The sequence below is a fragment of the Pelodiscus sinensis genome, chromosome 31, assembly GCF_049634645.1.
Source record: "Pelodiscus sinensis isolate JC-2024 chromosome 31, ASM4963464v1, whole genome shotgun sequence".
NCBI classification, from domain to species: Eukaryota; Metazoa; Chordata; order Testudines; family Trionychidae; genus Pelodiscus; species Pelodiscus sinensis.
The window spans coordinates 9332862-9354922 of NC_134741.1; the positions used below are offsets into that span (position 1 = coordinate 9332862).

The 22061-nt window shown below is 51.9% G+C and overlaps 1 protein-coding gene and 1 non-coding gene across 2 annotated transcripts in view; both read left to right on the plus strand.

Annotated features, from left to right (window-relative positions):
* Positions 1 to 18027, plus strand: part of LOC142821521 (uncharacterized) — a 414847-nt gene extending 396820 nt beyond the window's left edge. Inside the window, 6 exon segments of the mRNA XM_075912685.1 lie at positions 9615 to 9730; positions 11313 to 11372; positions 12673 to 12873; positions 14305 to 14418; positions 14723 to 16028; positions 16030 to 18027. Coding sequence (XP_075768800.1) covers positions 9615 to 9730; positions 11313 to 11372; positions 12673 to 12873; positions 14305 to 14418; positions 14723 to 16028; positions 16030 to 16114 — 1882 coding nt within the window. The 3' untranslated portion in view covers positions 16115 to 18027.
* Positions 18028 to 21227: 3200 nt separating this feature from the next.
* Positions 21228 to 21300, plus strand: TRNAF-GAA (transfer RNA phenylalanine (anticodon GAA)). The gene has a single exon. It is a non-coding gene; the product is annotated as a tRNA-Phe (tRNA).
* Positions 21301 to 22061: the final 761 nt, after the last annotated feature.

The window sequence follows — 22061 nt, forward strand, 5'->3', positions numbered from 1 at the left end:
GAACTAACTTAGTTCGAATTAGTTAATTCGAACTAAGCTAATTCGAACTAACGCGTCTAGAACTAAAAACTAGTTCGAATTAGCATTTTGCTAATTCGAACTAGCATGTCCACATTAAGTGGACCCTGAACCGGGCTTAAGGATGGCCGGAAGCAGTGCCGGCAGGGCATCAGATGAGGACTTAGAGCATGGAGATGCTGTCTCAGGCTAGCCGAGGGCTGCGCTTAAAGGGACCCGACCCCCACCCCAGACAGACAGTTCTCAGGGGTGCCCTGCTTGCAAATCAGTCCTGGCTTGGAGTGCCCGGAGTGCCCACACTGGGCGCATCACAGCACTCGGCCATCAGACCGGCTGCACTTGCCGCAGGCTGCCATCTGGGGAGAGGGAGCAATCGGGGGGCTGCAGGAGAGCTTCCACCCCCAGAAGCCCGCAGAGCCAGCCCAGTCCTCCCCATCGGGGGCTCGTACCCCATTCCTCCCTCACCTCCTTCCACTTACCCTTCCCTAGCCCCTTTTCTTGATGTACAAAATAAAGGAAAATTGTGTTGAAAAATGGAATCTGTCTTTATTGAACAAAACTGGGGGAGACTGGGAAAAGGAGGTGGGAGAGGGGAGGGCAACTACAATGATCAGGGGTTGGGAACAGGTCCCATATGAAGAGAGGCTAAAGAGACTGGGACTTTTCAGCTTAGAAAAGAGGAGACGGAGGGGGGACAGGATAGAGGTCTCTAAAAGCAAGAGTTGGGTGGAGAGAGTGCATACAGAAATGTTCTTCATTAGTTCCCATAAAGAAGGACTAGAGGACACCAAAGGAAAGGAATGGGTAGCAGGCTTCAAACTAGTAACAGAAAGTTGTTCTTCACAAAGCAAAGAGTCAACCTGTGGAACTCCTTGCTGCAGGAGGCTGTGAAGGCTCGAACTGCAACAGAGTTTAAAGGGACGTGAGATCAAGTGATGGAGGTTGGGTCCATGGAGTGGTATTAGCCAGGGGGTAGGAGTGGTGTCCCTGCCCAAGATTTGTGGAAGGCTGGAGAGGGATGGCACGAGACAAATGGCTTGGTCACTGTCTTCGGTCCATCCCCTCCAAGGTCCCTAGGGTTGGCCGCTGTCGGCAGACAGGCTACTGGGCTAGATGGACCTTTGGTCTGACCCAGGACGGCCATTGTAAGCTCAGGGCTCAGGGTCGGGGGTCTCAGTGGACCCCCTTGATTTTCATGCACACCTGCTCCTGGGTGGCCAGGCTGGCCGCTCTCCTGCCCTAGACGGCCACTTTCCTGTGCCTAGTGCGGAGATCGTGGACGAGGTCCATGATGTCCGCACTAGCCCAGGTGGGTGCCCGCCTCTTGCGGTCCCGGGCAAGCTCCCGGGAGCCGCCAGCCTGGTCCCGGGAAGAGAGGGAGGGCTGGGGGGCATCGGGTGGCTGGCTCGAGCCATGCCAGGTGCAGGGTCTGCTGGCTGGGTGCTGGCAGGCTTGCACCTGGCACGGGCTCCATAGCCAGCCCGTGCCCCTTTAAGGGGTCCGGGGCCGGGAGGGGGGCAATAGAGTTTCCCTGGTGTTGGCCAGAGTGGCCACCAGGGAAACCTGGGGAGGGCTAGCCTCCCACTAGTTCGAATTAAGGGGCTACACACCCCTTAATTCGAACTAGCTAGTTTGAACTAGGCTTAATCCTCGTAAAATGAGGTTTTCCTAGTTCGAACTTAGCGCTCCTCATTCCCTCCCACCTGGGGGAAGATGTTGCCATGACATTAACTTTACCTGTTTGGATCCCTTGACACCAACGGGAGGCTCAGAGTTTGCAAACCCCGGCTCTATTTGCAAGCAGTTGACTCTGTTTGCTCAGTGCCTCTAAGGAGAGCAGCATGATGGGGCCGTCATTCTCCATGTGGGAATTGAGGCAGGGATGGTTGGCTTCAGAGGCCAGATTCAATAGTTTCTAATAGTTAAACAACTTTCCCCTACTCCATCCCTTCTAGGTACCTTTGAATTCCCTCAGAGTCTCCGACAGCGCAATCGTTTACTGGGAGAAAGCATTGACTTGTTCTTCTAGTTCAGGGGAAATCTCTTCTGGCAGCTGGAACTGCCCCGTCTCACACCTGGACAGAAACAATTCAATGTGATTCTATTTCATTTACAGATGATAAGATTTGGCTAGTGAGTCTCAGCTCTAACAGGCTTGGAGTTAGAATTCCTTGAATTCCCCCAGCCTGAGAGCAGGGGCAACACAGTCCATGGATATGCAACCTTCCCCTGAAAGGTCCCACTGCTGTTCTTCACCTCTGGCCCGGAGAGACCAGCTGGGGACAAAAGTGGAATTGAGTCTCAATGGCTAATTCTCTCTTTGGCCTCCAAGCGCTGAGGGACAGGATGTTCCCAGGTGAAGGGCTGCAGGAATCTGCCCACAAGGAACCAGACTGAGACACCAGCTCCTCCCTCCCCTGCTCCTTCCACACAGGTCTCCAAACAGCCCACACGGGGAAGGCAATTTGCAAATATGGGGAAGAGATGCCCTGACCTGGCCCCAGGGCCATAGATTCTGTGAGCTAATGGGGCTTTGCCATCTCGAATAGCTCTGTGCCTGTGACTGCAAAGCACAACAGTCACTCACATGGCAGCAATGCACACGCCGAGTTACACCCAGAGCGGATGGCTGGACCCCAGCACTTGTGCCTGCATAGTGGGTCTCCCTAGCTGAGGAGCAGAAGTTATGAGGGGTGGGAGAGGGGAGATGTGAGGGGATGGGGGCAGGGCGAGAGGGGGAGGGTTGAGGGAGACATGTTTCCAGTTTGGGACTGAAAGCCCCTGGCCCAACAGGCTCCTGGAGATGCCAGGCAAAGCCACTGGCCCAGGCTGTCAAACACCTAGTTTGCGGCTCCACAAGCTCCCTACCAGCCCCTGTGCAGCCCATGGGGAATTCCCTGAGTCGGCATATCCGGCTCTTAACATTGGAGTAACTGGGAGGAGGGGAGGATCAGCTAGGCCAGGGCAGAACAAGAACCACTCTTGGGCAGCACGGTGAACAGGGTTGGCCACTGACCAGGCTCCCTAACTTTAATCCAAGCCCCTTCCCTTCTGCCCCCCCCTCGCACCCACTTCCTCCAGTGCCTGGCTGGAACGGCTGCCCCACTGCCAGCCCTGCTGCTTGGCATGGTGCAGTCATGGTGCCAAGGGCAGGGGAATCCTCAGGTGTGGAGAGCAGCTGGGGGCTGGATGGGGGGCCTGGAGTGCAGGGGGCAGGAGAGAGGGATGGACCAGAGGATGTCTGGCTCAGGGGTGGAGTCACATCTTCTCCCAGGATCCCCTCAATGTATTCTTCCCAGCATGGTATATCAATTGGGGGACATATTAATGTGGCTTGGGGGTTTTTTTGGGGGGGGGGGCGGGAAGGAGATGTCTTTCAACTGTGTTTTCAACAACAGGGTTTCATGTTGATAAGCTGAATTTCAGAAAACTGAAGACGTCCCTGACAGCGATAACAACCGTGAATAAATTGTTCTAAAACACCAACATTGAGCCTGCCACTTGCAGAATCTAGTTTCATTTATAGATGTGGTACAAGAAGAATTAAATGACATCTAAACAAAGATGGCCAGGCCCACTTTTGCCAGATGCTAATCACTATAAATTAAAATTGAACACTCAGCAATTGGAGCAAAAATGGTGGAAGCAGAATGCAAGCCACAGTTCATTCAGTCATGCCAGAAAGGATGGAACTCTGTGTTTATGGCTGTGGAGAGAATTCGGTGCATACGGAATGAACAAGAAAGTTCCATGGGAAATGTGTTCCCAGGACTCCAAATTAGTATGCAAGAAGCAATTCTTTGCTTTATGCTTTTCTTTTTACGCCCCCCCCTCCCTCCGCTGATCATTCTGCATTTTTATTAATATTATGTATTGGCTGGTCAAAAGGCTGAATCTAGCAGAGCTGGTTTTATTGGCAGAATATGTCATGGTTATGGGCCCATTGGTGAAAGCCCTAAATATTATCCAAGCACAGATAAGTACACTAATGGAATGGAGTGCAGCTGCGTAAATTATACCAGCTTCAGGGGGTAGCAGAGAATTTTTTTTCCAGTTTATCCTGTACAGACTAACAGTCTGGTAGCACTTTATAGATTAACAAAACATATATGTGGTATCACGAGCTTTCGTGGGCACAGCCCACTTCTTCAGATGACTGGAGTTTTGAGTTTAGGCTGTGCAGAGCCAAAATAAATACATCTGTACAGCCTAAACTCAAAACTCCTGTCACCTGAAGTAGTGGGCTGTGCCCACGAAAACTCATGATACCATCCATATATTTTGTTGTCTATCAAGTGCTACCAGACCATTTGTTGTTTTTTAAGTTTAAATTATACTTGATGGTTTCAAAACTGCAAAGGAACAAGATGCCCTCTTGAGGCCACTGATAGATAGACTTCAGTGCACCATTCAGAAATGGCTTGGGAGAGCAATTCTGAGAGTCCCAGGAATAAGACAAGAGAAAAGTAATGAGACTCTGTCCTGTCTATAGCTCCCTTTTTATCTTTTAAACACCTTTCAGATGCAGAGAGAACAAACATACAGCTCGAGTGGGCAGGGTGAAGTGCAGGGGGGTCTCTGCAGCCCTCCTTAGCCTGCTCAGCCCCTCCGAGTTGCATATAGGATTACAATAAATGTTTAAGCAAATAAAAAGGTGCCTTGCCAGGGCCACTGGGGAAACTGCTTTAACCACTAGGAGCGGATGAGAGTTTTGCAGGGCCCAGGGCAGCACAATATCGCGGCCTCCCCCCATTTGGAGAAAAAACAGAAAAAAGGGGTGTGTCCCCCTGTGCCCACTCCTCCAGTAGCCCCACACTGATCATGTGAGCTACCCCCTCCTCATCCCCTCTCCTAACACCTCCCTCTACAAACCTGCCCTGCCTCTCTCCTCCTGGTGCTGGTCCCTCCCCTGCAGGTGTCCACCCTTCTGCTTCACCCCAGAATGCCCTGGCACCTGCACCTTCCCTTAGCCCTGCACCCTCCCGGTGCCTCCCCCTTCCCTCACTGCCCCTGCCTCCTTTGCCCTCTTTTTCCCTGATGCCCGCCCCTCACCACCCTCTGCCCCCCTTCCCCTCATGCCCCTTTGCCCTCACACAGGCCTTGCTCCATCCCCGCCCGCCTCACGCCCGCCCTCCTTCCCAGCCTTCTCCCAGCACCTCCCCCTCCCCCAATGCCCTTCCCCTCCCCTCTCCCAGCATCACCCTCCCCCCTCCCCTCAGCACAAGCCCCTCCCTCTGCCCCTTCTCCCTTCCAGTGCGCAGGGCGGCCCGGCCCAGGCTCCAGGCCACGTGCCAAACGCTGGCGCGGGGCATATTGAAGCCTCCCCGAGTCCCCGCTCGCCCTAGAACCCACCAGACCTGAGTCCACGTGGAGCCGCGTCCCCCTCGGACAGGAGCCCGCAGTGGCCCCGCCTCTCAGGTGAGCATCCCCCGCCCCCCTCCGCGCGCCGCCCCACCAAACGCGCTGGGCAGAAGCCGGGACTGGCCCACGTGGGCATCTCTCGGCCCCGCCCCCGCAACAAAGGGCCGGTCCCAGCGCCCCGCGCGCGCACCCGCCGCAGCCTCCCCCCGCCCGCGCAGCCACGTGGGGCCCAGAGCGAACCTGCAACCCCAGCAGCGCGCGCCGGCCCCGCCCACCTCGGGACACCCCCCCCCCGCTCCCAGCCCGGCAGGGAGGGAATCCCCCGGGTGTCGCTCCACGCGCTGCAAAAGCCCCGCCCCACCTACGAGCCGGCCCGGGCTCCGAGAAGCGGAAGTAGCCTCTGGCCGGGGGGGGGCGGGGCCAAGCAGCGCCGGGTCTGAGCTAAGCCCTGGCGCTGGAGTCTGGTCGGAGTCACGGAGCTGCTGCGCATGCGCGGTCTGACGGGCCGCCCCGTTCTACTCCGCCGCGGTCGGGTTTTCGGCGGGTCCCGCCCATCGCTCCGCGCGCGGGCAGGGAAAGGGACCAGACTGCGCCGCGGTTACTGCGCATGCGCCGCGCTCCCTGAGCCGGGAGCCGTTGTGAGGGGCCGTTGGGGCCCTTACTCGCTGCTGGTGGGTTCGGCGCTGGGTATCAGGGCGCTCCCCCGCTGCTGGGGTCGCCCCTGATGCTCGCGCTGGCCTGGCGGGGGCGGGGGCAGAGCGGGGCTGTGAGGGGGCTGCAGAGTGGGGGGCAGGAACCAGAGTTGTGGGGAGGGGCCCGGGCCTGAGGGGCGCAGCGATGGGGGGGCGGTTCTGGCCGGGGCAGTTCGCGGGGGAGGCCCAATGGACCCTGCAGGGGGGGAGCGAAGCTTTTGGGGCTTTTTTGGTTTTTAATTTTGATGGTTTTTTTTTGTTCTCAGTGCTGGTGCCTCAACCCCCCCCCCCCCCCGGTCCTGCCCCCCCCCCACTGCTGAGCTCAGGACAGTGACCCGGCCCCGGTCCCCCAGCCCAGAGGCAGCCATGGCTGCAGAGAGCCCCGTGGAAAGTGTCCGGGAGGAAGCGCCGCGTCCCGTCTGTCTGGAGGATTTCACAGCCCCTGTCACTCTGGAGTGTGGGCACAATTCCTGCCAGGCCCCCCTCAGCCCTCAGGGCAGAGACACTGAGCAGCAGGGACCCCTCCGGCCCAACCGGCAGCTGGCAAACGTGGTGGAACTAGCCAAGCCGCTGAGTTTCCAGTCATCAAAGAGAGCAGGATGGGACGGGGTGTGCGGGGAGCACCAGGAGGCTCTGAAGCTGTTCTGTGAAGAGGATCAAACTCCCATCTGTGTGGTGTGTGACAGATCCCAGGCTCACATGGTGATGCCCTTACAGGAAGCTGCCCAGGAGTACAAGGTACAGAGTGGCTGTCCAGTGTGATGGGAAATAACATTGGGTTTTAATTACAGGCTAATTTCACTGACTGTTACCAGATACAGATGTGAACCAACCAGTGTAAAGCAGTGGTCTCCAGCCTTTTAAAGTATCACTTTTTAAATTTAAGTGCAATCCAGGATCTACCTCAAACCCACATACCCTTGCCCCAACTCCTTTGTGATCCTTTTCCGAGGCCCCGCCTTTGCTCACTGCATCCCTTCTCCCTCCCCCATCTTATCTCCCTTTCATCAGGCAGGGGCAGAGGGTTGGGGTGCAGGAGGGGGTTCAGGCTCTGTAAGGGAGTTTGAGTTCAGGGGGCTCAGGGTTAGAGAAGGGGCTTGGGGTGCAGGAGAGGTACATGACTAGAACAGGGATTCAGAATAGAGGCTCCAGCTGCACACTGCTTACCACAGGTGGCTCCTCTTTGGTGGTGCAGTGGGGCTAAGGAAGGCTCACCCCTGCACCACTCTCAAAAGCAGCCTACAGACTCCCTCTGTTTGTGGAGATAGACTGCAGGGTGGGAGAAGGAAACAGCTCCAAGGCAAAGGGCAGGAGATATGCAGCAGCAGGGAGAGGGGGCAGCTGATTGGTGGCTGGTTGGTGACCACTTCTGTAAAGCCTTCATGATCCAAGAGATGCTGTAAAAAGTAAATGTTCTGGCTTTGTGGAAACTTATGTCAAGTCTTTACAGATACCCGATGTGGGAAATGTTTCTCTGAGGCTCTAAATCCTGAAACCCAGTCCTCACTGGTGGCAGGAAGGGTGTTTGCACTGGGGAAGGTGTTAATAATCAGAGAGGTTTAGATTGCAGGAGCTACAGGCCACTCTGTCAGTGAGCTGCCTTAGGACTGGAGAAGAGGAGGTTACAAGCTGTTACTGATTGGATGACCAGGAATAATAAGCTGTTATTTGCCTTATAGATCCGCAATGACCTCTGGGCCCTGCACAATACCCAGCATGGGAAAGTCCCTGCTCTGAGCAGATCGCAGTCCAGTTAGACAAACTGTGGGAAGGGAAGGTGGGGCAGCAAGTTGCTCATAGTCGCCAAACACATCAGGGATAGAGTTTGGTCCTGAACCCTAGTCCAGTTGTTAGACTGCACTGCTCCCTGTCCCTCAGCATCACTGAACAGCGATGAAGTGTGGCTGTTAGGAGAGAAAGATGCCTTGATAAAGCCCTAGGCTCGGGCTTCTTTTTCCTTCTTTTTGCTTCTTTTTCCTCCCTGGGTATCTCTGTCGGGCTGGTGCTGCGTCCTGCCTCCTGGTGCTCTGGATATGAATTCCCAGAGCCCATGAATAACAAAAGATGCTGCCCATGACAGACATGGGAACATCCCTTTCAGAGGGACACGGGGCAAAGGAGATGCTGGGAGAGACGCATCTGCCTAGTAATCACAAAGAGTCAAATGTTGCAAATTTTAGGGTTTTCCAAGAAATTCTCCCTACTGCGCGCTCAGCTCCCTGTGAAAGGGCCGTGGGCTCCATCCATGCCCCTGACCAGCCCTTTCCCTGTTTTCACACAGAAATGGACCCAAGCCAAGAGGCAGATGATTGTGGCTGAGTTTCAGCAGCTGCTGCAGTTTCTGGAGGAACAAAAGCAGCGACTCCTAGCCCAGCTGGAGCAATTAGATGAGATTGGGAGGTTCCAGATTGACACTGTCAGGAACCTCTCTGTGCAGATTTCCCGTATCAGCGAGGGGATCGAGGAGCTGGAGGGGACATGTCAGAAGCCAGCAAGTGAATTCCTGCAGGTGAGACTGAGGGACAAACATCCCAGCTCCTCACACAGCGAAGAGAGGCTCCTGAATCACAAGTGCTGGGTCCCAGTTGTCAGATCTCAGTGTAACACTTTGTGCATTGCTGCCATGTGAATGACTCTTGTGCTTTGTAGAGTTACAGGCACAGATCTATTAGAGATGGCAAAGCCCCATTCGCTCAGGGGATCCATGTTCCTTGGTCCAGGGCAGGGCCTCTCTTCCTAGGTTTGCAAAATCCCTTCCCAGAGGTCCCCTTTGTGTGTCCAATGGGGCTGAGATTCTTTTCTGTGTCTTTTTTTTTTTCTAGGACGTCAGAAGCACCCTGAGTAGGTACGTGGCTCTCACTCTCTTCACGCTGCACAGAGCAGGGAAAAGGCTTGGAGCGGATGTTAGCACCACATCTCCCCAGAGCTTTACAGCCAGATGTTAGACATGAATATCTCTGACGCATTTAATTCTGAGGGTCTTATCCTTGCACTTTAGACTCTGGAATTCCCCATTCAGGGCACAGTCTGACCAAGTGTTTCTTAGAGCTGTCACTTCCTTGGGGATTGGTTGCCACAGGACTGTGGGGTGGAACATGGGCCTGTCACTGCTGGGCACTGAGCACATTCAGCCCAGGACAGCAGGGATCAAGAGTCTGTCCCACTGGAGGGCTGTTTAGAGACCTGTGCAGAAGGAGCTGGGTTGAGGGGAGCTGGTGTCTCAGTCTAATCCCTAGTGGACAGATTCCTTCAGCCCTTCACATGGGAGCTTCCTGTCCCTCAACATCTAGAGGCCAAGGAGTGAGTTGGCCATGGAGACTCTATTCCCCTTTACTCCCCCAGCCAGTCTCCCCAGGCCAGAAGTGAAGAACTGAAATGGGATCTTTGAGGGGAAGGTTGCATGGCCGTGGGATGTGTTGCCCCTGCTCTCAGGCTGGGAGAATTGGAGGAGTTCTAACTCCAGGCCTGTTAGAGCTGAGACTTACTAGCCAGAACTTATGAGCAGTAAACGACATACAATCACATGGAATTGTTTCTGTCCAGGTGTGATATGGGGCAATTCCAGCTACCGGAAGAGATTTCCCCTGAACTAGAAGAACAAGTCAGAGGTTTCTCCCAGAAAATGATTGCTCTGTCAGAGACTCTGAGGGAGTTCAAAGGTATCTGGAAGGGATGGATGAGGGGAAAGTGGTTCAAGTATCTGAGACTATTGAATCTGGCCTCTGAAGCCAAACTTCCCCTGCCTCAGTTCACACGTGGAGAATGACGGCCCCATCAGTCTGCTCTCCTTAGAGACACTGAGCGAACAGACCCAACTGCTTGCAGAGAGAGCCAGGGGTTTGCAAACTTTGAACCTCCTGTGACGGACCGGGCTGTGTCTAGGCACAGCTTAGGGCAACCGTTTAGGGTGAATTGCTCAACTTCGGGGCTCCTTACAGTCCCCAGACTGGTGACCTCTCCAAACAGGCCACAAACCAGTCCCACAGAGCGCTTCAGCTGCTTGCCTAAAGCCTCACGAGCAAAACTCCTCTGATACCCCAGCAATATCCATGCCCCAGATGGCCCCAGGCCTCATGCACAGGTGGGGGGTCTTAACACCCCTTCCCACCTATCCCGAACAAGTTCTGTTCAGTTCCAAGAAACCAGCCACAGATCTCTGGTCAATTTACCCTCTGGATCTTACCCACAATTCACGCTGAGCCAGTCCTTTAGCATCTAACATCTAAAGGTTTATTACTACAATAAAGAAAAGCATGAGAGTAAGTTTGTTAAAGGATAGTACGATACATGCATTGAATCTTCCAGTTCTCGATGCAGGCTCTAGCAGAGATGTTACAGCTGCTGGCTTAAGTCCTTGTTGCGCATCCTAGGATCAGGATGGGTCCACAGTTCTTTCCGGCCCTTCAATCCCTGCACTGCTGCCTCTAGAATGAAGGGCTGAGCTGAGTACCAAGATGGAGTCAGCCACATGGCTTATTTATCCCTCCTTCCTCATCTCTTCTTGGCTACAGCAGGTCATCTGGCCCATGGCCTATCCCTGTGTTCCATGCTGGTAGCCCCTAGGTATGAGTCATCACTCTTGAGGTGTGTCCTTGGCCTATAGAGGGCTATTATTCCAGAGGTTTGCTTGTTAGCTTTGCGTATAGTTCACCCACATATAGAGAAACATTTGGTATCCACACAAAGTACATGCTTATAACTTCACATACCAACATTATACAATCACATGAATAGCATGTATGAAATCAGAAGAAAGTAGGCTTCTATTTGACACCTTAGATGGCCCCCCTTTTTGTCACTTCGGGGGCCAACATCCCCCCATGGGTGCAGCAGTGATCTCGCTGCTCCCCTCAAAATCCAGTAACGTGACACCTCCCATTCAGAGATCAAAATGGCTAAAGTTATTGTGATGGCAATGTGTCCCACCACCACAGCTCCAGGTTATGATAATAGGCAGTAAGTGAATGAGAAACCAAGTGGGAGGGGGTGAGGAGGGAAGAGTAAATCTTATTTACAGCTGGTCTCTCCTGGGACAGGTGTGAGGCTGCAGGGATATTGGCTCCATTGCCGGGAGGTGCCCGGGTGAGAGAGGAAATGAAAGTTTCAGACTCTTTCATACTAAATACCTGAGTGTGAATCTGTCTGGTCTCTAATAGAATTGAAACGCGGAGTTCAGCATGATGACACTGTTATAAGTAGGAGAGCCTGGAATCTCACCTCTCTTATCCCTTCCCCCAATAGACACTCTGCCCTCTGCACTGGAGAGAGCAAGAGGAAAGTCCCTTGGAGCTTTCAGACAAGGTGAGTTTGCTGGTGGAAATTCTTTAAGTGATGTGAGAATTCCTGTGAAAACATCTTCATGGGATTGTCATTGGTGTTACCAACCAAACCCAGCGACCATGGTGCACACAGCCCTAAATCACCCAGTGATCAGTGAGGAGCTCCAGGGGTGCTGCATGGGGATCTGTGGACATTTGGAGAAACACTGGTCTATAGGTTTGTGATGCTAAAGGGGTGAAGTTAAAGCACAAAACGGACGACACCTTCAGGCTCAGATTTCACTGCTCAGTCAGTTTCAATATGGGGTTGGTTTCAAACAATAAATAGGCTGAAAGGCTCCTTCACCCAAACTCCCTCCTAGACCTTTCTATTTGTCCTGTATCCCAAACGGTTACCCCAAGCATCCTCCTCCTCCCAATGCCCGTCCCGGATCCTCCATTTCCTGCATTTATGTCATGGAGAAGTGCAGCTCTCAGCCACTTTCTATTTGGACCCCCCATGAAAATTTGGCCCACCTCTTCGAATGGATACAGCTCAGTGAGAGCGAATAATTGAAGGCTGAAGCCAGACTATTTCAGACTAGAGAAGATGCACAAATGTTTGATAGGGAAGCGGATTAGCTGCTGAAACAAATGAACAAAGAACTGGTGGATTCTCCCATCTCTTGATGTCTTCAAATCACTGGGGGACTTTGTAGAAAATACACTGTGGGGAAACAGCTTTGTGCCTGGGTAACTGGATTAAGTGTAATGGCTTGTGCCACTGAGGGGGTCAGACTGCATGACTGAGGATATCTTCTGATCCCATGAATCTTAAGATCTCATCCTGCTAACACTCAGCGCAAGTGTTTAATAATAAGCACACGTATTTAATAATACCACCACCATTCAGATGCTTAACTTCACTGATTCTCTGTTGTGGAAAGGGTTTATAACGTCTCTGAGATGAGAGCAAAGTTTGTGCTGCAAATCTGTGAATGAAGACTAAGGGTTTTAAATACAACAGCCTGCATTTAACTTATGTCCATGTTCAGGCAGGTGAATATGTGGCTTATCAGAAACACTGGGTGCTGAGAACTAAATCCCATTGTTGGAGACACAGTAATCTTGTAACTCAAGCCAGGTACGGAGAGAAATGAATATGGATTTGGGATCTAACTCCCGTACGCTGTTCATGGAATATCTAGACTAAAGCTTTTGTCCACAGTGGCAGAATCTAACACTTGTCACGTCACTAGGGACAGAGTTTGGGGAGAATGAGGGTGTGGAAAGGATTAAAGCCCCTTCTAAAATGTCTCTAATTCACCTTCTTCCCCTGCCAGGCTGCAGAACACCCATGTCTGTCTCTAGCTCAGCTCCCAGCCTTCAGAGCCAGGGACAGGAAATGGCCGTGGCAGAGCCGGTGAGCTTTGAAGAGGTGGCTGTGTATTTCTCTGAGGAGGAATGGGCTTTGCTGGACTCGGGCCAGAGAGCCCTCTACAGGGATGTGATGCAGGAGAATTATGAGGCTGTAAATTGGCTGAGTAAGGATTTTTGTCCCCTTGGGTAACAGAAGCTGGGTGGGCTCTGGAGCAGCTGGGTTGGGTTTGGATCAGGAACATTCATTGTCTTTGCCCTCAATGTCATGAGTATCTGCCCCAATAATCCTGGCTATTCTGTGAAAGACTGTCCCCTCCGTGGCCCCTCCCAGAGAAAGCAGGTTGAGGGACTTAACAGTGGAGCTGCTCTTCCCACAGCTAAGGTCTCACTGCGCTTCCCCCCTATGTTGCCCATCTTATGCCTTGACTGGAGGTGTGAGTAGAAGGGCTCAGGCAAGAACAGCAGGTACTAGAGGTCTGGCTCTGGATCAGGGTCTGGCTCTTGGTTTGTCTGATCTTTGTGCCTGCAGGTTCCCCTGGTGGCAGTGGGCCGAGCCACTGGAAGGTGGGTGCAGTTCCCAAAGTCCTTCCTACCTGTAGCTAATCTCTGTGACATGCTGTTCTTGCCAGTGAGAGGGGCTGGATGCTGGGGCTGAGGGGAGGGTGGATGAGGCAGTTCACATTCTGTGAGTATTTTGTCCACGGTAGCTCTGTAGTAGAGATACGTAAGCAGAGCTCCCCTTGCATTTCAGGCACAGGCTGGGCCTCCTTTCAAAAGTTCAGCTTCATTCTCTCTGGGGCTCTCTTGCCTCTGTGTGCAGTGGAGATAAATCACATCATCTGTGTTGTGTTTTTAGAGTGAAATATCTTTGGGTAGGGACTTTTTCTTCCTGTGTGAATATCTGGCTTCATGCTCAGGAGATCAGTCTCTGCCCGTCACAGTCTTCCTGTGTGACCTTGATCAAGTCCCTTAGACTCTCTGGCTGTGTCTAGACTGGCAAGATTTTGTACAAAAGTGGCCGCTTTTGCACAAAAACTTGCCACCTATCTACACTGGCTCCTTGAATTTGCACAAGAACACTGACAATCTAATGTATGATTGTCAGCGTTCTTGCACAAATACACTGACGCTCCCGCTCGGGAAAAAGCCCTCTTGCACAAATGCTTTTGCGCAAGAGGGCCAGTGTAGATAGATTAAAAACTGTTTTGCGCAAAAAAGCCCCGATGGCAAAAATGGCCACCGGAGCTTTCTTGCGCCAAACCGCGACTAGGTTGGCACTGATGCTTTTGCACAAAAGCTGTGGGTTTCCGGGCGGATGGACCGGGCTGTGAGGGGGGCTGAGTTGTACCCTAGAGAGTGCAGCAGAGAGCTTAGCTGCCCTGGGGAATGAGCTGGGCCATTCCCAAGGTGGGGGAGTAATGCATCTTTACTGCAGGTGAGTGTGTCCTGGGATCTTGTACCAGCCAGAGCCCAGTCTCTGCAAGGTGGGGAACAGAGCCTCTCTGGGTCGGTGAGTCGGATCCTGGCTCTGAAAGCAGGAATGGCAAAGACCTTAATGAACAAGATCAGCACTTGGCTTTTTGCTCTTCAAACAGCATTTCCAGTCTCCGAAACTGATGTGATCTCCTGGGTGGAGCAAGAGGAGGAGCTGCGGGTCCCAGATCCTCCGAGCTGTGAGGAAGGGGAGATCATCAGCAACACCCAGACAGGTGAGCAATCAGATAAACTGACTCAAACCAATTTCTGTCTCCTTATAGCAGATGTAACTTGTGTGTTTTCATGAAGTCTGACTGACTGTTCAGCTTGTCTTCAACTCCAGTAAGAGTGTGGTGGGCGAGGAAAGGCTGGGTTCTCTTCTCTGTGGAAGGGTTGTGAAGGAGGACAACGAACTCAGCTCATGATAATTTGACCATTATTTGAGCGTGTGTCCCCTTTTCTATTCCTCTTTTAGAGTTTCCTTGCAGTTCATCGTGGAGAATAACTCCTGTGTGGATCATTCCTCTATTCCAACAGGTGACGGGACACTGACTGAGAACCATGAAAAGAGTCTTCAGCAGGAAGGACTGGAGCAAGTGTCTCCATGTGGACTATTATTGAGACGATCTGAAGGACATGTTTTCCAGATACGTGAGCAAGAAGAGAGCTGTGAGAGTCAGCATAGCCCAGAAAAGCAGCAGGGAAACCATCTAGGAGAGGGACAGGGTAACTCCAGGAGCACAGGGGAGAAAAGAAACACAGAAACCGTCCAACAGGAAATCCCCCATCAACAGTCACCCTGCACGTGTAGTGACTGTGAAACTCTTCCTGAACATCAAAGGGTCCATACGGGAGAGAAGCCCTTCAAGTGCTCTGACTCTGGGAAAAGCTTCAGTGAGCACTCACACTTTACAAACCATCAGAAAATACATACAAGAGACACACCCCATAACTGCTCTGACTGTGGGAAAAACTTCAGTACAAACTCACACTTGGTTATCCATAGGATGGCTCACACAGGAGAGAAGCCTTTCAATTGCTCTGACTGCGGGAAAAACTTCAGTCGGAAGTCAAACCTTGTTGCCCATAGGAAGAGCCACACAGGAGAGAGACCCTTCACTTGCTCTGACTGCGGGAAAAACTTCAGTAGTAGCTCAAGCCTTGTTGCCCATAGGAGGAGCCACACAGGGGAGAAACCTTTCAATTGCTCTGACTGCGAGAAAAGTTTCAGTCAGATTTCACACCTTGTTAGACATAGGAGGACCCACACAGGGGAAAAACCCTTCTACTGCTCTGACTGTGGGAAAAGCTTCAGTAGTAATGGAGAACTTATTACCCATTGGAGGATCCACACAGGAGAGAAACCTTTCAATTGCTCTGACTGCGGGAAAAGCTTCAGTCAGAAGTCAAACCTTGTTGCCCATAGGAAGAGCCACACAGGAGAGAAACCTTTCAATTGCTCTGACTGTGGACAAAGTTTCAGTTTCAGCTCAGACCTTGTTAGACATAGGATTACCCACACAGGAGAGAAACCCTTCACTTGCTCTGACTGTGGGAAAAACTTCAGTAGTAGCTCAAGCCTTGTTGCCCATAGGAGGACCCACACAGGAGAGAGACCTTTCGATTGCTCTGACTGCGGGAAAAGCTTCAAAAGAAACTCAGACCTTGTTATCCATAGCAGGATCCACACAGGAGAGAAACCTTACAGTTGCTCTGACTGCGGGAAAAGCTTCAGTCACAGCTCAAGCCTTTTATACCATAAGAGAACCCACACAGAAAAGAAACTTTTCAATTGCTCTGACTGCGGGAAAAGCTTCAGTCAGTGCTCCTGCGTTACTAGCCATCAGAATACATACACGAGAGTCGCCTTATAAAAGCTCTGATTGCAGAAAAGGCTTCAAACACAGGTCAGACTTTGTTAAAGATTAGACAGTCCACAGAGGGGAGAAAACCATTCAGTTATTCTGACTGGGGAAAGCTTCAGTCAGAGCTCAAATCTTCTTAGCCTTTGGAGGACCCACAGAGGAGAGAAACGTATACCCTGAGTTCCCTTTAAGTTGCTTGGCTAGGTGGCTGTGGTCCCAGAAGACCCCCTTGGGGAGGGCCTCCTGGGTTACTGATCTGGCCACTGCCAATCACCTTTCTGCTCTCTGGGGCTTCTCACCACCCGGTCCTGCTGGGGCAGCTCCTTGGCCAAGGCCCTGAGCTGAGATGCCCGCCCCCACCCCCGTCTCTGAGCAGCGGTACTGATGCTGAACCTCTTCAGGTCTGAGGAGAGAGCAGTTTAGGGCCCAGCTTCCTGGGATCGGGCTCCCCAAATGGGATCAAACCCCAAAGAATGGGGCAAGCCCCATTTAGCAATGAAAGGGGAAAGTGCACACCCATTGCTCCCATAGGTAGTAATTGTTTACACTAGGCTTGATAGTAAGTAAAAGTGGTTTTATCAAGTACAAGCTGTAGGATTTAAGTGGTGATAAGTGAGAACAGGCAGAGCAAAGCAGATTACAAACTCAAAGGTAACAAAAAATGCTTTGTTAATGCTCCACTGAAACTTCAGTACAAACTTTTACAAACTCCCCTTAAAACCTCTTTTCCAGCTGCCCCTCCAAACCAGGGCTCTCCCCGACCCTGGGGTCTTTGGCTCCTTCCTTCAGATGCAGCCCGGCCAAAAGATCAAGTCCTCCAGGTGGATGTTATTTCCAAATAACGGCTTGCTGTGTAGACATGCACTGTAATTCCGAAATAAGGCTGCTGTGTAGATGCACCCCAAGGGTCACTGACCAGTGGCCTGGGCTCCCCATACTCAGGAATCCCAGTGTGGTTTCTTTGGTCCTAAGTCTGGCGTCTGAGGGCTGTAGGAGAAAGACCTGGTGTGGACAGGGAAATCCCAATGAACCTCTCAGCAGAGCATGACTGGTCCCATCTCAGAGCACTGGTTCCGTCTCTGGGTATAGTTCTTGCTGGGCTCTTCTGGACTACTCCAGATCATTTGTTCAGGTGAACTTGTGTTTTTGTTTTAGTACAATGACACAGTTAAAAAGTTCTATAACACAGACATGTAACGAGGCAAGAAATAAAGCAGGTTTAGCCACTGCAGAAGAAAAGGAGTAAGTTTATTTATTTCCTAGATTCTGAGGCTTAAAAGATTTCCTTATGTTTCACTCTTATAAATGTGAACGTGTTGAATAACCTACCCTGTATTGTGGGTTTTCTCTCTCTGTGAAGGCCTTCGGGTCATGCACTTTGATCTCTGGTGAGTTAGATGTGCAGACAGCACAACACAAATGAGAACTTACCAGAATAAAAGCGGCGAGGAGTCCTGTGGCACCTTATAGGCTAACTGAAGTGTTGGAGCATAAGCTTTCGTGGGCAAAGACCCGCTTGGTCAGATGCACTTCAGTTAGTCTATTAGGTGCCACAGGACTCCTCGCCGCTTTTGCAGATTCAGACTAACATGGCCACCCCTCTGATAATTTACCAGAATGTTCATTGTATTTTAACCATATGCTAGCCTTTGCCACAACTTCTGTGTGCAGTTTAAGCAATGACAATGGTCAGTATCTCTCAGCAGTGGGGCTGGAGCAAATGAAGATGGGGGGGCATGACACTTGCCCTGACACTGTGACATCCCCCACCTGCCCTCCGGAGATGCCCCTGTCTGCAGGTTTCTATTCTCCCAACCAAAGCCCTCCAGGCCAGGTACAGCTGAGCTGGACCAGCTACAGCCTGGCCACTGGGCTGCTATCTCAGTGCAGACCTACCCAGAGTGATTCCTTTTGAGTGGTAGTCTCTCCACTTTCCAGCCCCCCATGTGTGCGTGCTGCTCTCTAGGGGTGCTTGGAAGAGTTGGGCTGGGGGCAGGGCTGGCCCGAGCCATTCTTGCACCCTGGGCAGCGGGTGCGTGCTGCATGCACGCTTCCGCCCCATGGTGGCAACCTATGGGGGCACCTGATGTGGCGTCCCTTACCACTTCAATCAGGTGCTTCCATAGGTTGGCACCCATGCCTTAATCTGGCCCTGGCTGGGGGTGCAAAGTGCCAGGCAGAGCGGGGTGGGGTTTGTCTTTGTTTCTCCTTTGCCAATAAAGCAGACGGTTAGTTTGTCCCACTCGTGAGCTATGTCTACACTCATGCCTTCTTGCGCAAGAAAATGTCCACACTGCCCTGTGTGCTCTGTGCTTTTGTGCAAGAGCGCCCATGGCAGTGTAGGCGCTCTCTTGCGCAAGAAAGCTTTGATGGCCATTTTAGCCATAGGGCTTTCTTCCGGAAGAAATCCCTGCCGAGCATCCACACTGCCCTCTTGCGTAAGAGCTCCTGCGCAAGAGGGCTTACACCTGTTAAAAAAGAGCGTAGCTCTTGCGCAAGAAGCCCTCTCTTACCACGCCATACTGTAACTTTCCTTGAGCAAGAGCAGACGGGCAGTGTGGGCGCTCTATGGATTCTTGCCAAGAACGGCTGTACTTGCTAAGAATCCACAAATGTAGACATAGCCCTGGTGTCCTTTGTCCTGCAGTAACTGGCTCCTACCACCCCATGGCTGCTGCCGGAGATCCCCAGCTGGGAACCCCTCTCTTGATCTGTGGGGCTTCGGTCGTTCTATGCAGGAAACCCAGGGCCGCATTAAGGCATGGGCTAGCCGGGCAGCTGCCCGGGGTGCCTGATATAAGGGGTGCTGTGTGCCCCTTACAGCTGATAACTGCCATCAGGCACCACGTGTCTGTATCACAAGCTGCAGCAGCTCCCACCAGCCACCCTGCAGTGACCACCTAAGGCAGGGGCCGCGTTAACCCCTGCAGCGCTGGCCAGAAGCACCCTTCCAGCCGCGGCTGCGGGACCCTGCTCGGCCTGCTCCCGGCGGCACCAGGCTGAGCACCAGTGGTAGTGGCCAGGCAGCAGGAGGCATGTGCCTTGCTGCCAGCTCTGTGCGCCTTCTCCCACATTCCAGGCGGGGGCTGGGCCATGCATGCGCCCTTCCCCAACCTAGGGTGCAATTAAGCTGTCTGCCCAGGGCACCGGAATGGCTTGTTCTGACCCTGAGGAAACCCCCTCCGAGGGGGAAGCAGGGATATTGCTGTGGTGTCCCTGAGAACAGTCAACCCACTTGTCTGTTGACCCAGGGGACAGCAGCCTGTGGCTAATTTCCCCTTTCTCACCTGGGCGGGGACAGGGCTGGGAGTGAGGGTGTCCTGTTTCTCAGGGAGCTCTGACCACTGGGCTGGGACCAGACTTGGCAGAAATCTTTCCCAGAGACACAAGCTGGAGAGAGGTTTGTGGGGAAGCATTTTGTAAATGTCGATGGATGTAAACGGTTCCTGCAAGTGGGGGTTTGAAGCTTTCATTTAAAAATTTCCTCTGTCCTGTTGTTTCTGCTCTGTGGTGTTATCCCATTTGTCTGCCATGCAAAAGGTCTGTGTCAAACCCAGGTGGAAAGAGCCCCCCTCTTTCTCCAGTCAATTCCTTCTCTGCTCCCTCAGGCCCACTCCTGTCTCTCTCTCTCTCCGCCCCAGCTGCTTTGCTTTCTGCCCAGGTGTGTACCCTTCCCTGGCACTATAATACCATGGGAAGGGATCCTTTGCCAGCTTCTTAACTAGTAGCTCATTTAGGGCATGTTTACACTTCAGGGCAAAAGTCAAACTGAAATACACAACTTCAGCTACTTATTTGTGTAGTTGAAGTAGCTTAACTTGGCTTTTGGCAGGAAGAGACCTTTCCCTACTCTTCATGAAATGGGGGTTACTGGAGTCAGAGTAGGAAGTCTGCCAATTTGTACTTAATTTGAAATAGCAGCTTGCTGTGTAGACAGGCACTTTATTTCCAAATAACACTCCAGTGTAGACATGCTCTTATTGTCCCATCACAGAGCTGATGCTGAAGGACAGGAAGCTACAGAGTGCTGAAGGGGACTAATCAGATACTGAAGTATTTTTTTCCCTCCCCTTTCTTTGTTGGGGGAAATTTGCTTCTGTTCTCCTATGAGGCTGGAGATGTCAGTTAGTGTCCTCCCTCCTACTAGAGAAATCAGAGACTTTTCCTACCTGAGAGCTGGAGAAAGCTAAGACTGAATGCCATGTAACTAAAGGGAGGACATTGTCTAGCATGGGAGTCAAGTGTTTGCCTAGTAAGCAGGAGTTCTTTGGTTCAACGCCCAGTGGTACCTTGGTGTAGCCTTTGCTCACATTTTCTTATGTCTTCCTGGGACACAGAGGAGTCCTCCCCTGGCCACCCATGGAACTGCTGGTTCAGGAAAAGGCTGATTGGGGAGGAGTGTTGGGAAGAAGGAAACCACAAGCCTGGAGCGGGTACAGAGGCTACTGTGACTGGTACTGGCAAGGCAGGGCTCTTGCTGCAATTGCTGGGACAGAAAAGCCAGCAGCACCTGCCCTTGTGATTCCCTTGGGTGGGTGGGTGGGGGTCAGCACCCAGAGATCCTGCAAGTGCAAAGCTCCTACAGCTATAGTAGCTGCTCCAGTGGGGCAAAAGGCCTGGGCACAGTACTTATAAGGCAGTACTTGTGGGAGAAGTGCTGAGGTTGTGAGTTCAAACCTCCCCTGGAGTAATGGTTTCTACTCCCTGCTGTTCTGGCCCCTTCCAGTGAATGCTGTGATTCCAGTTCAGTGGAGGGTCTTTGTTGCCCATTTTCTCCTCTTGCCTTCAGCCATTGGAGAAGCTCATGAACAGAGACAAGCTACTTTGTCCCATTTCCCACTTCTTTTCCTGGGCTGACCCAGTGGCTGAAAGGGGCTGCGGCTGCTGACGGGGTGGGGAAGATGTGCAACAGGACCCTAGCCACCCAGCATTCACTCTGATGAAGCCATAATATGTGCAGTGGGAATTTTCACTTATCCCATCCTCTGGGATGGAATCCCAGCTCCCTCAGCGTTCACTGCAAGGCCTGGGTTCCCAAACTGGGGCGGGGGATGCTCCCCCAAGTAGGCATGAAGAAATTTCAGGGGGGGGAATGAGGTGACCCAGCTGTTTTTTTTCGTTTGTTCCTCAAGTTTTGCTGCTATTTTGGATATTTGCTCAGGTCTTTTGAAGCAGTTGCCAAAGTAGCTCAGTTGGGAGAGCATTAGACTGAAGATCTAAAGGTCCCTGGTTCAATCCCGGGCTTTGGCAGAAACCTTTGCCAATATGGCATAGTCTGTTTTGGCATCTCTCCATCTCTGGTAAGCAAACATCTGCAGTCAGAGTTCAAAGCTGAACCAAGAGGCAGGAATTACATCATAAAGATGATCATATTTCAGGGATAGAAACTAGAAAGGGGATTTCATGACACCTCAGAGGTTGTTGACACAGGAGAACAGAGCTCTTGGCTTCAGCTGCTCCCAGCCTTGCAACTCTGTTTTTAATTCCATGCCCCCAGAAAGGAACAGTAACAGAGCCTGCCTAGGACTAATTCTGAGGCTTCCCCATACGGAGGACACACTATTTCTGTTTTCTTAGACTGTAAGTTATTAAGTTGATTTAAGCAATTTCAAAATAGTTTCCAAGTATAGACATGCCCTTATAGTCCTGGTCTTCACAACATCTGCTGGCAAGGAGTTCCACTGGTTGACTGCGCTTGTGTGAAGAAATTCTTCCTTTTGTTTGTTTTCAACCTGCTAATATCATGGCGCACCCTTAGTTCTTCTATTATGGGAACAAGAAAAATACCTTTCCTTATTTACAGTCTCAACAACAGCCATGATGTATAGACCTCTATCTTATCTCCCCTTGTCTCCACTTTTCTAAGGTGAAAAGTCCCAGTCTCTCCTCATGTGGCAGCTGATCCAAACCTTTCATCATTTTTCTTGTGCTTTTCTGAAGTTTCCAATGCCAAGGTATGGTTTTTTGGGGGGCAGGGGATAAGGCAACCACATTTCCAGTCAGTGCTCAAG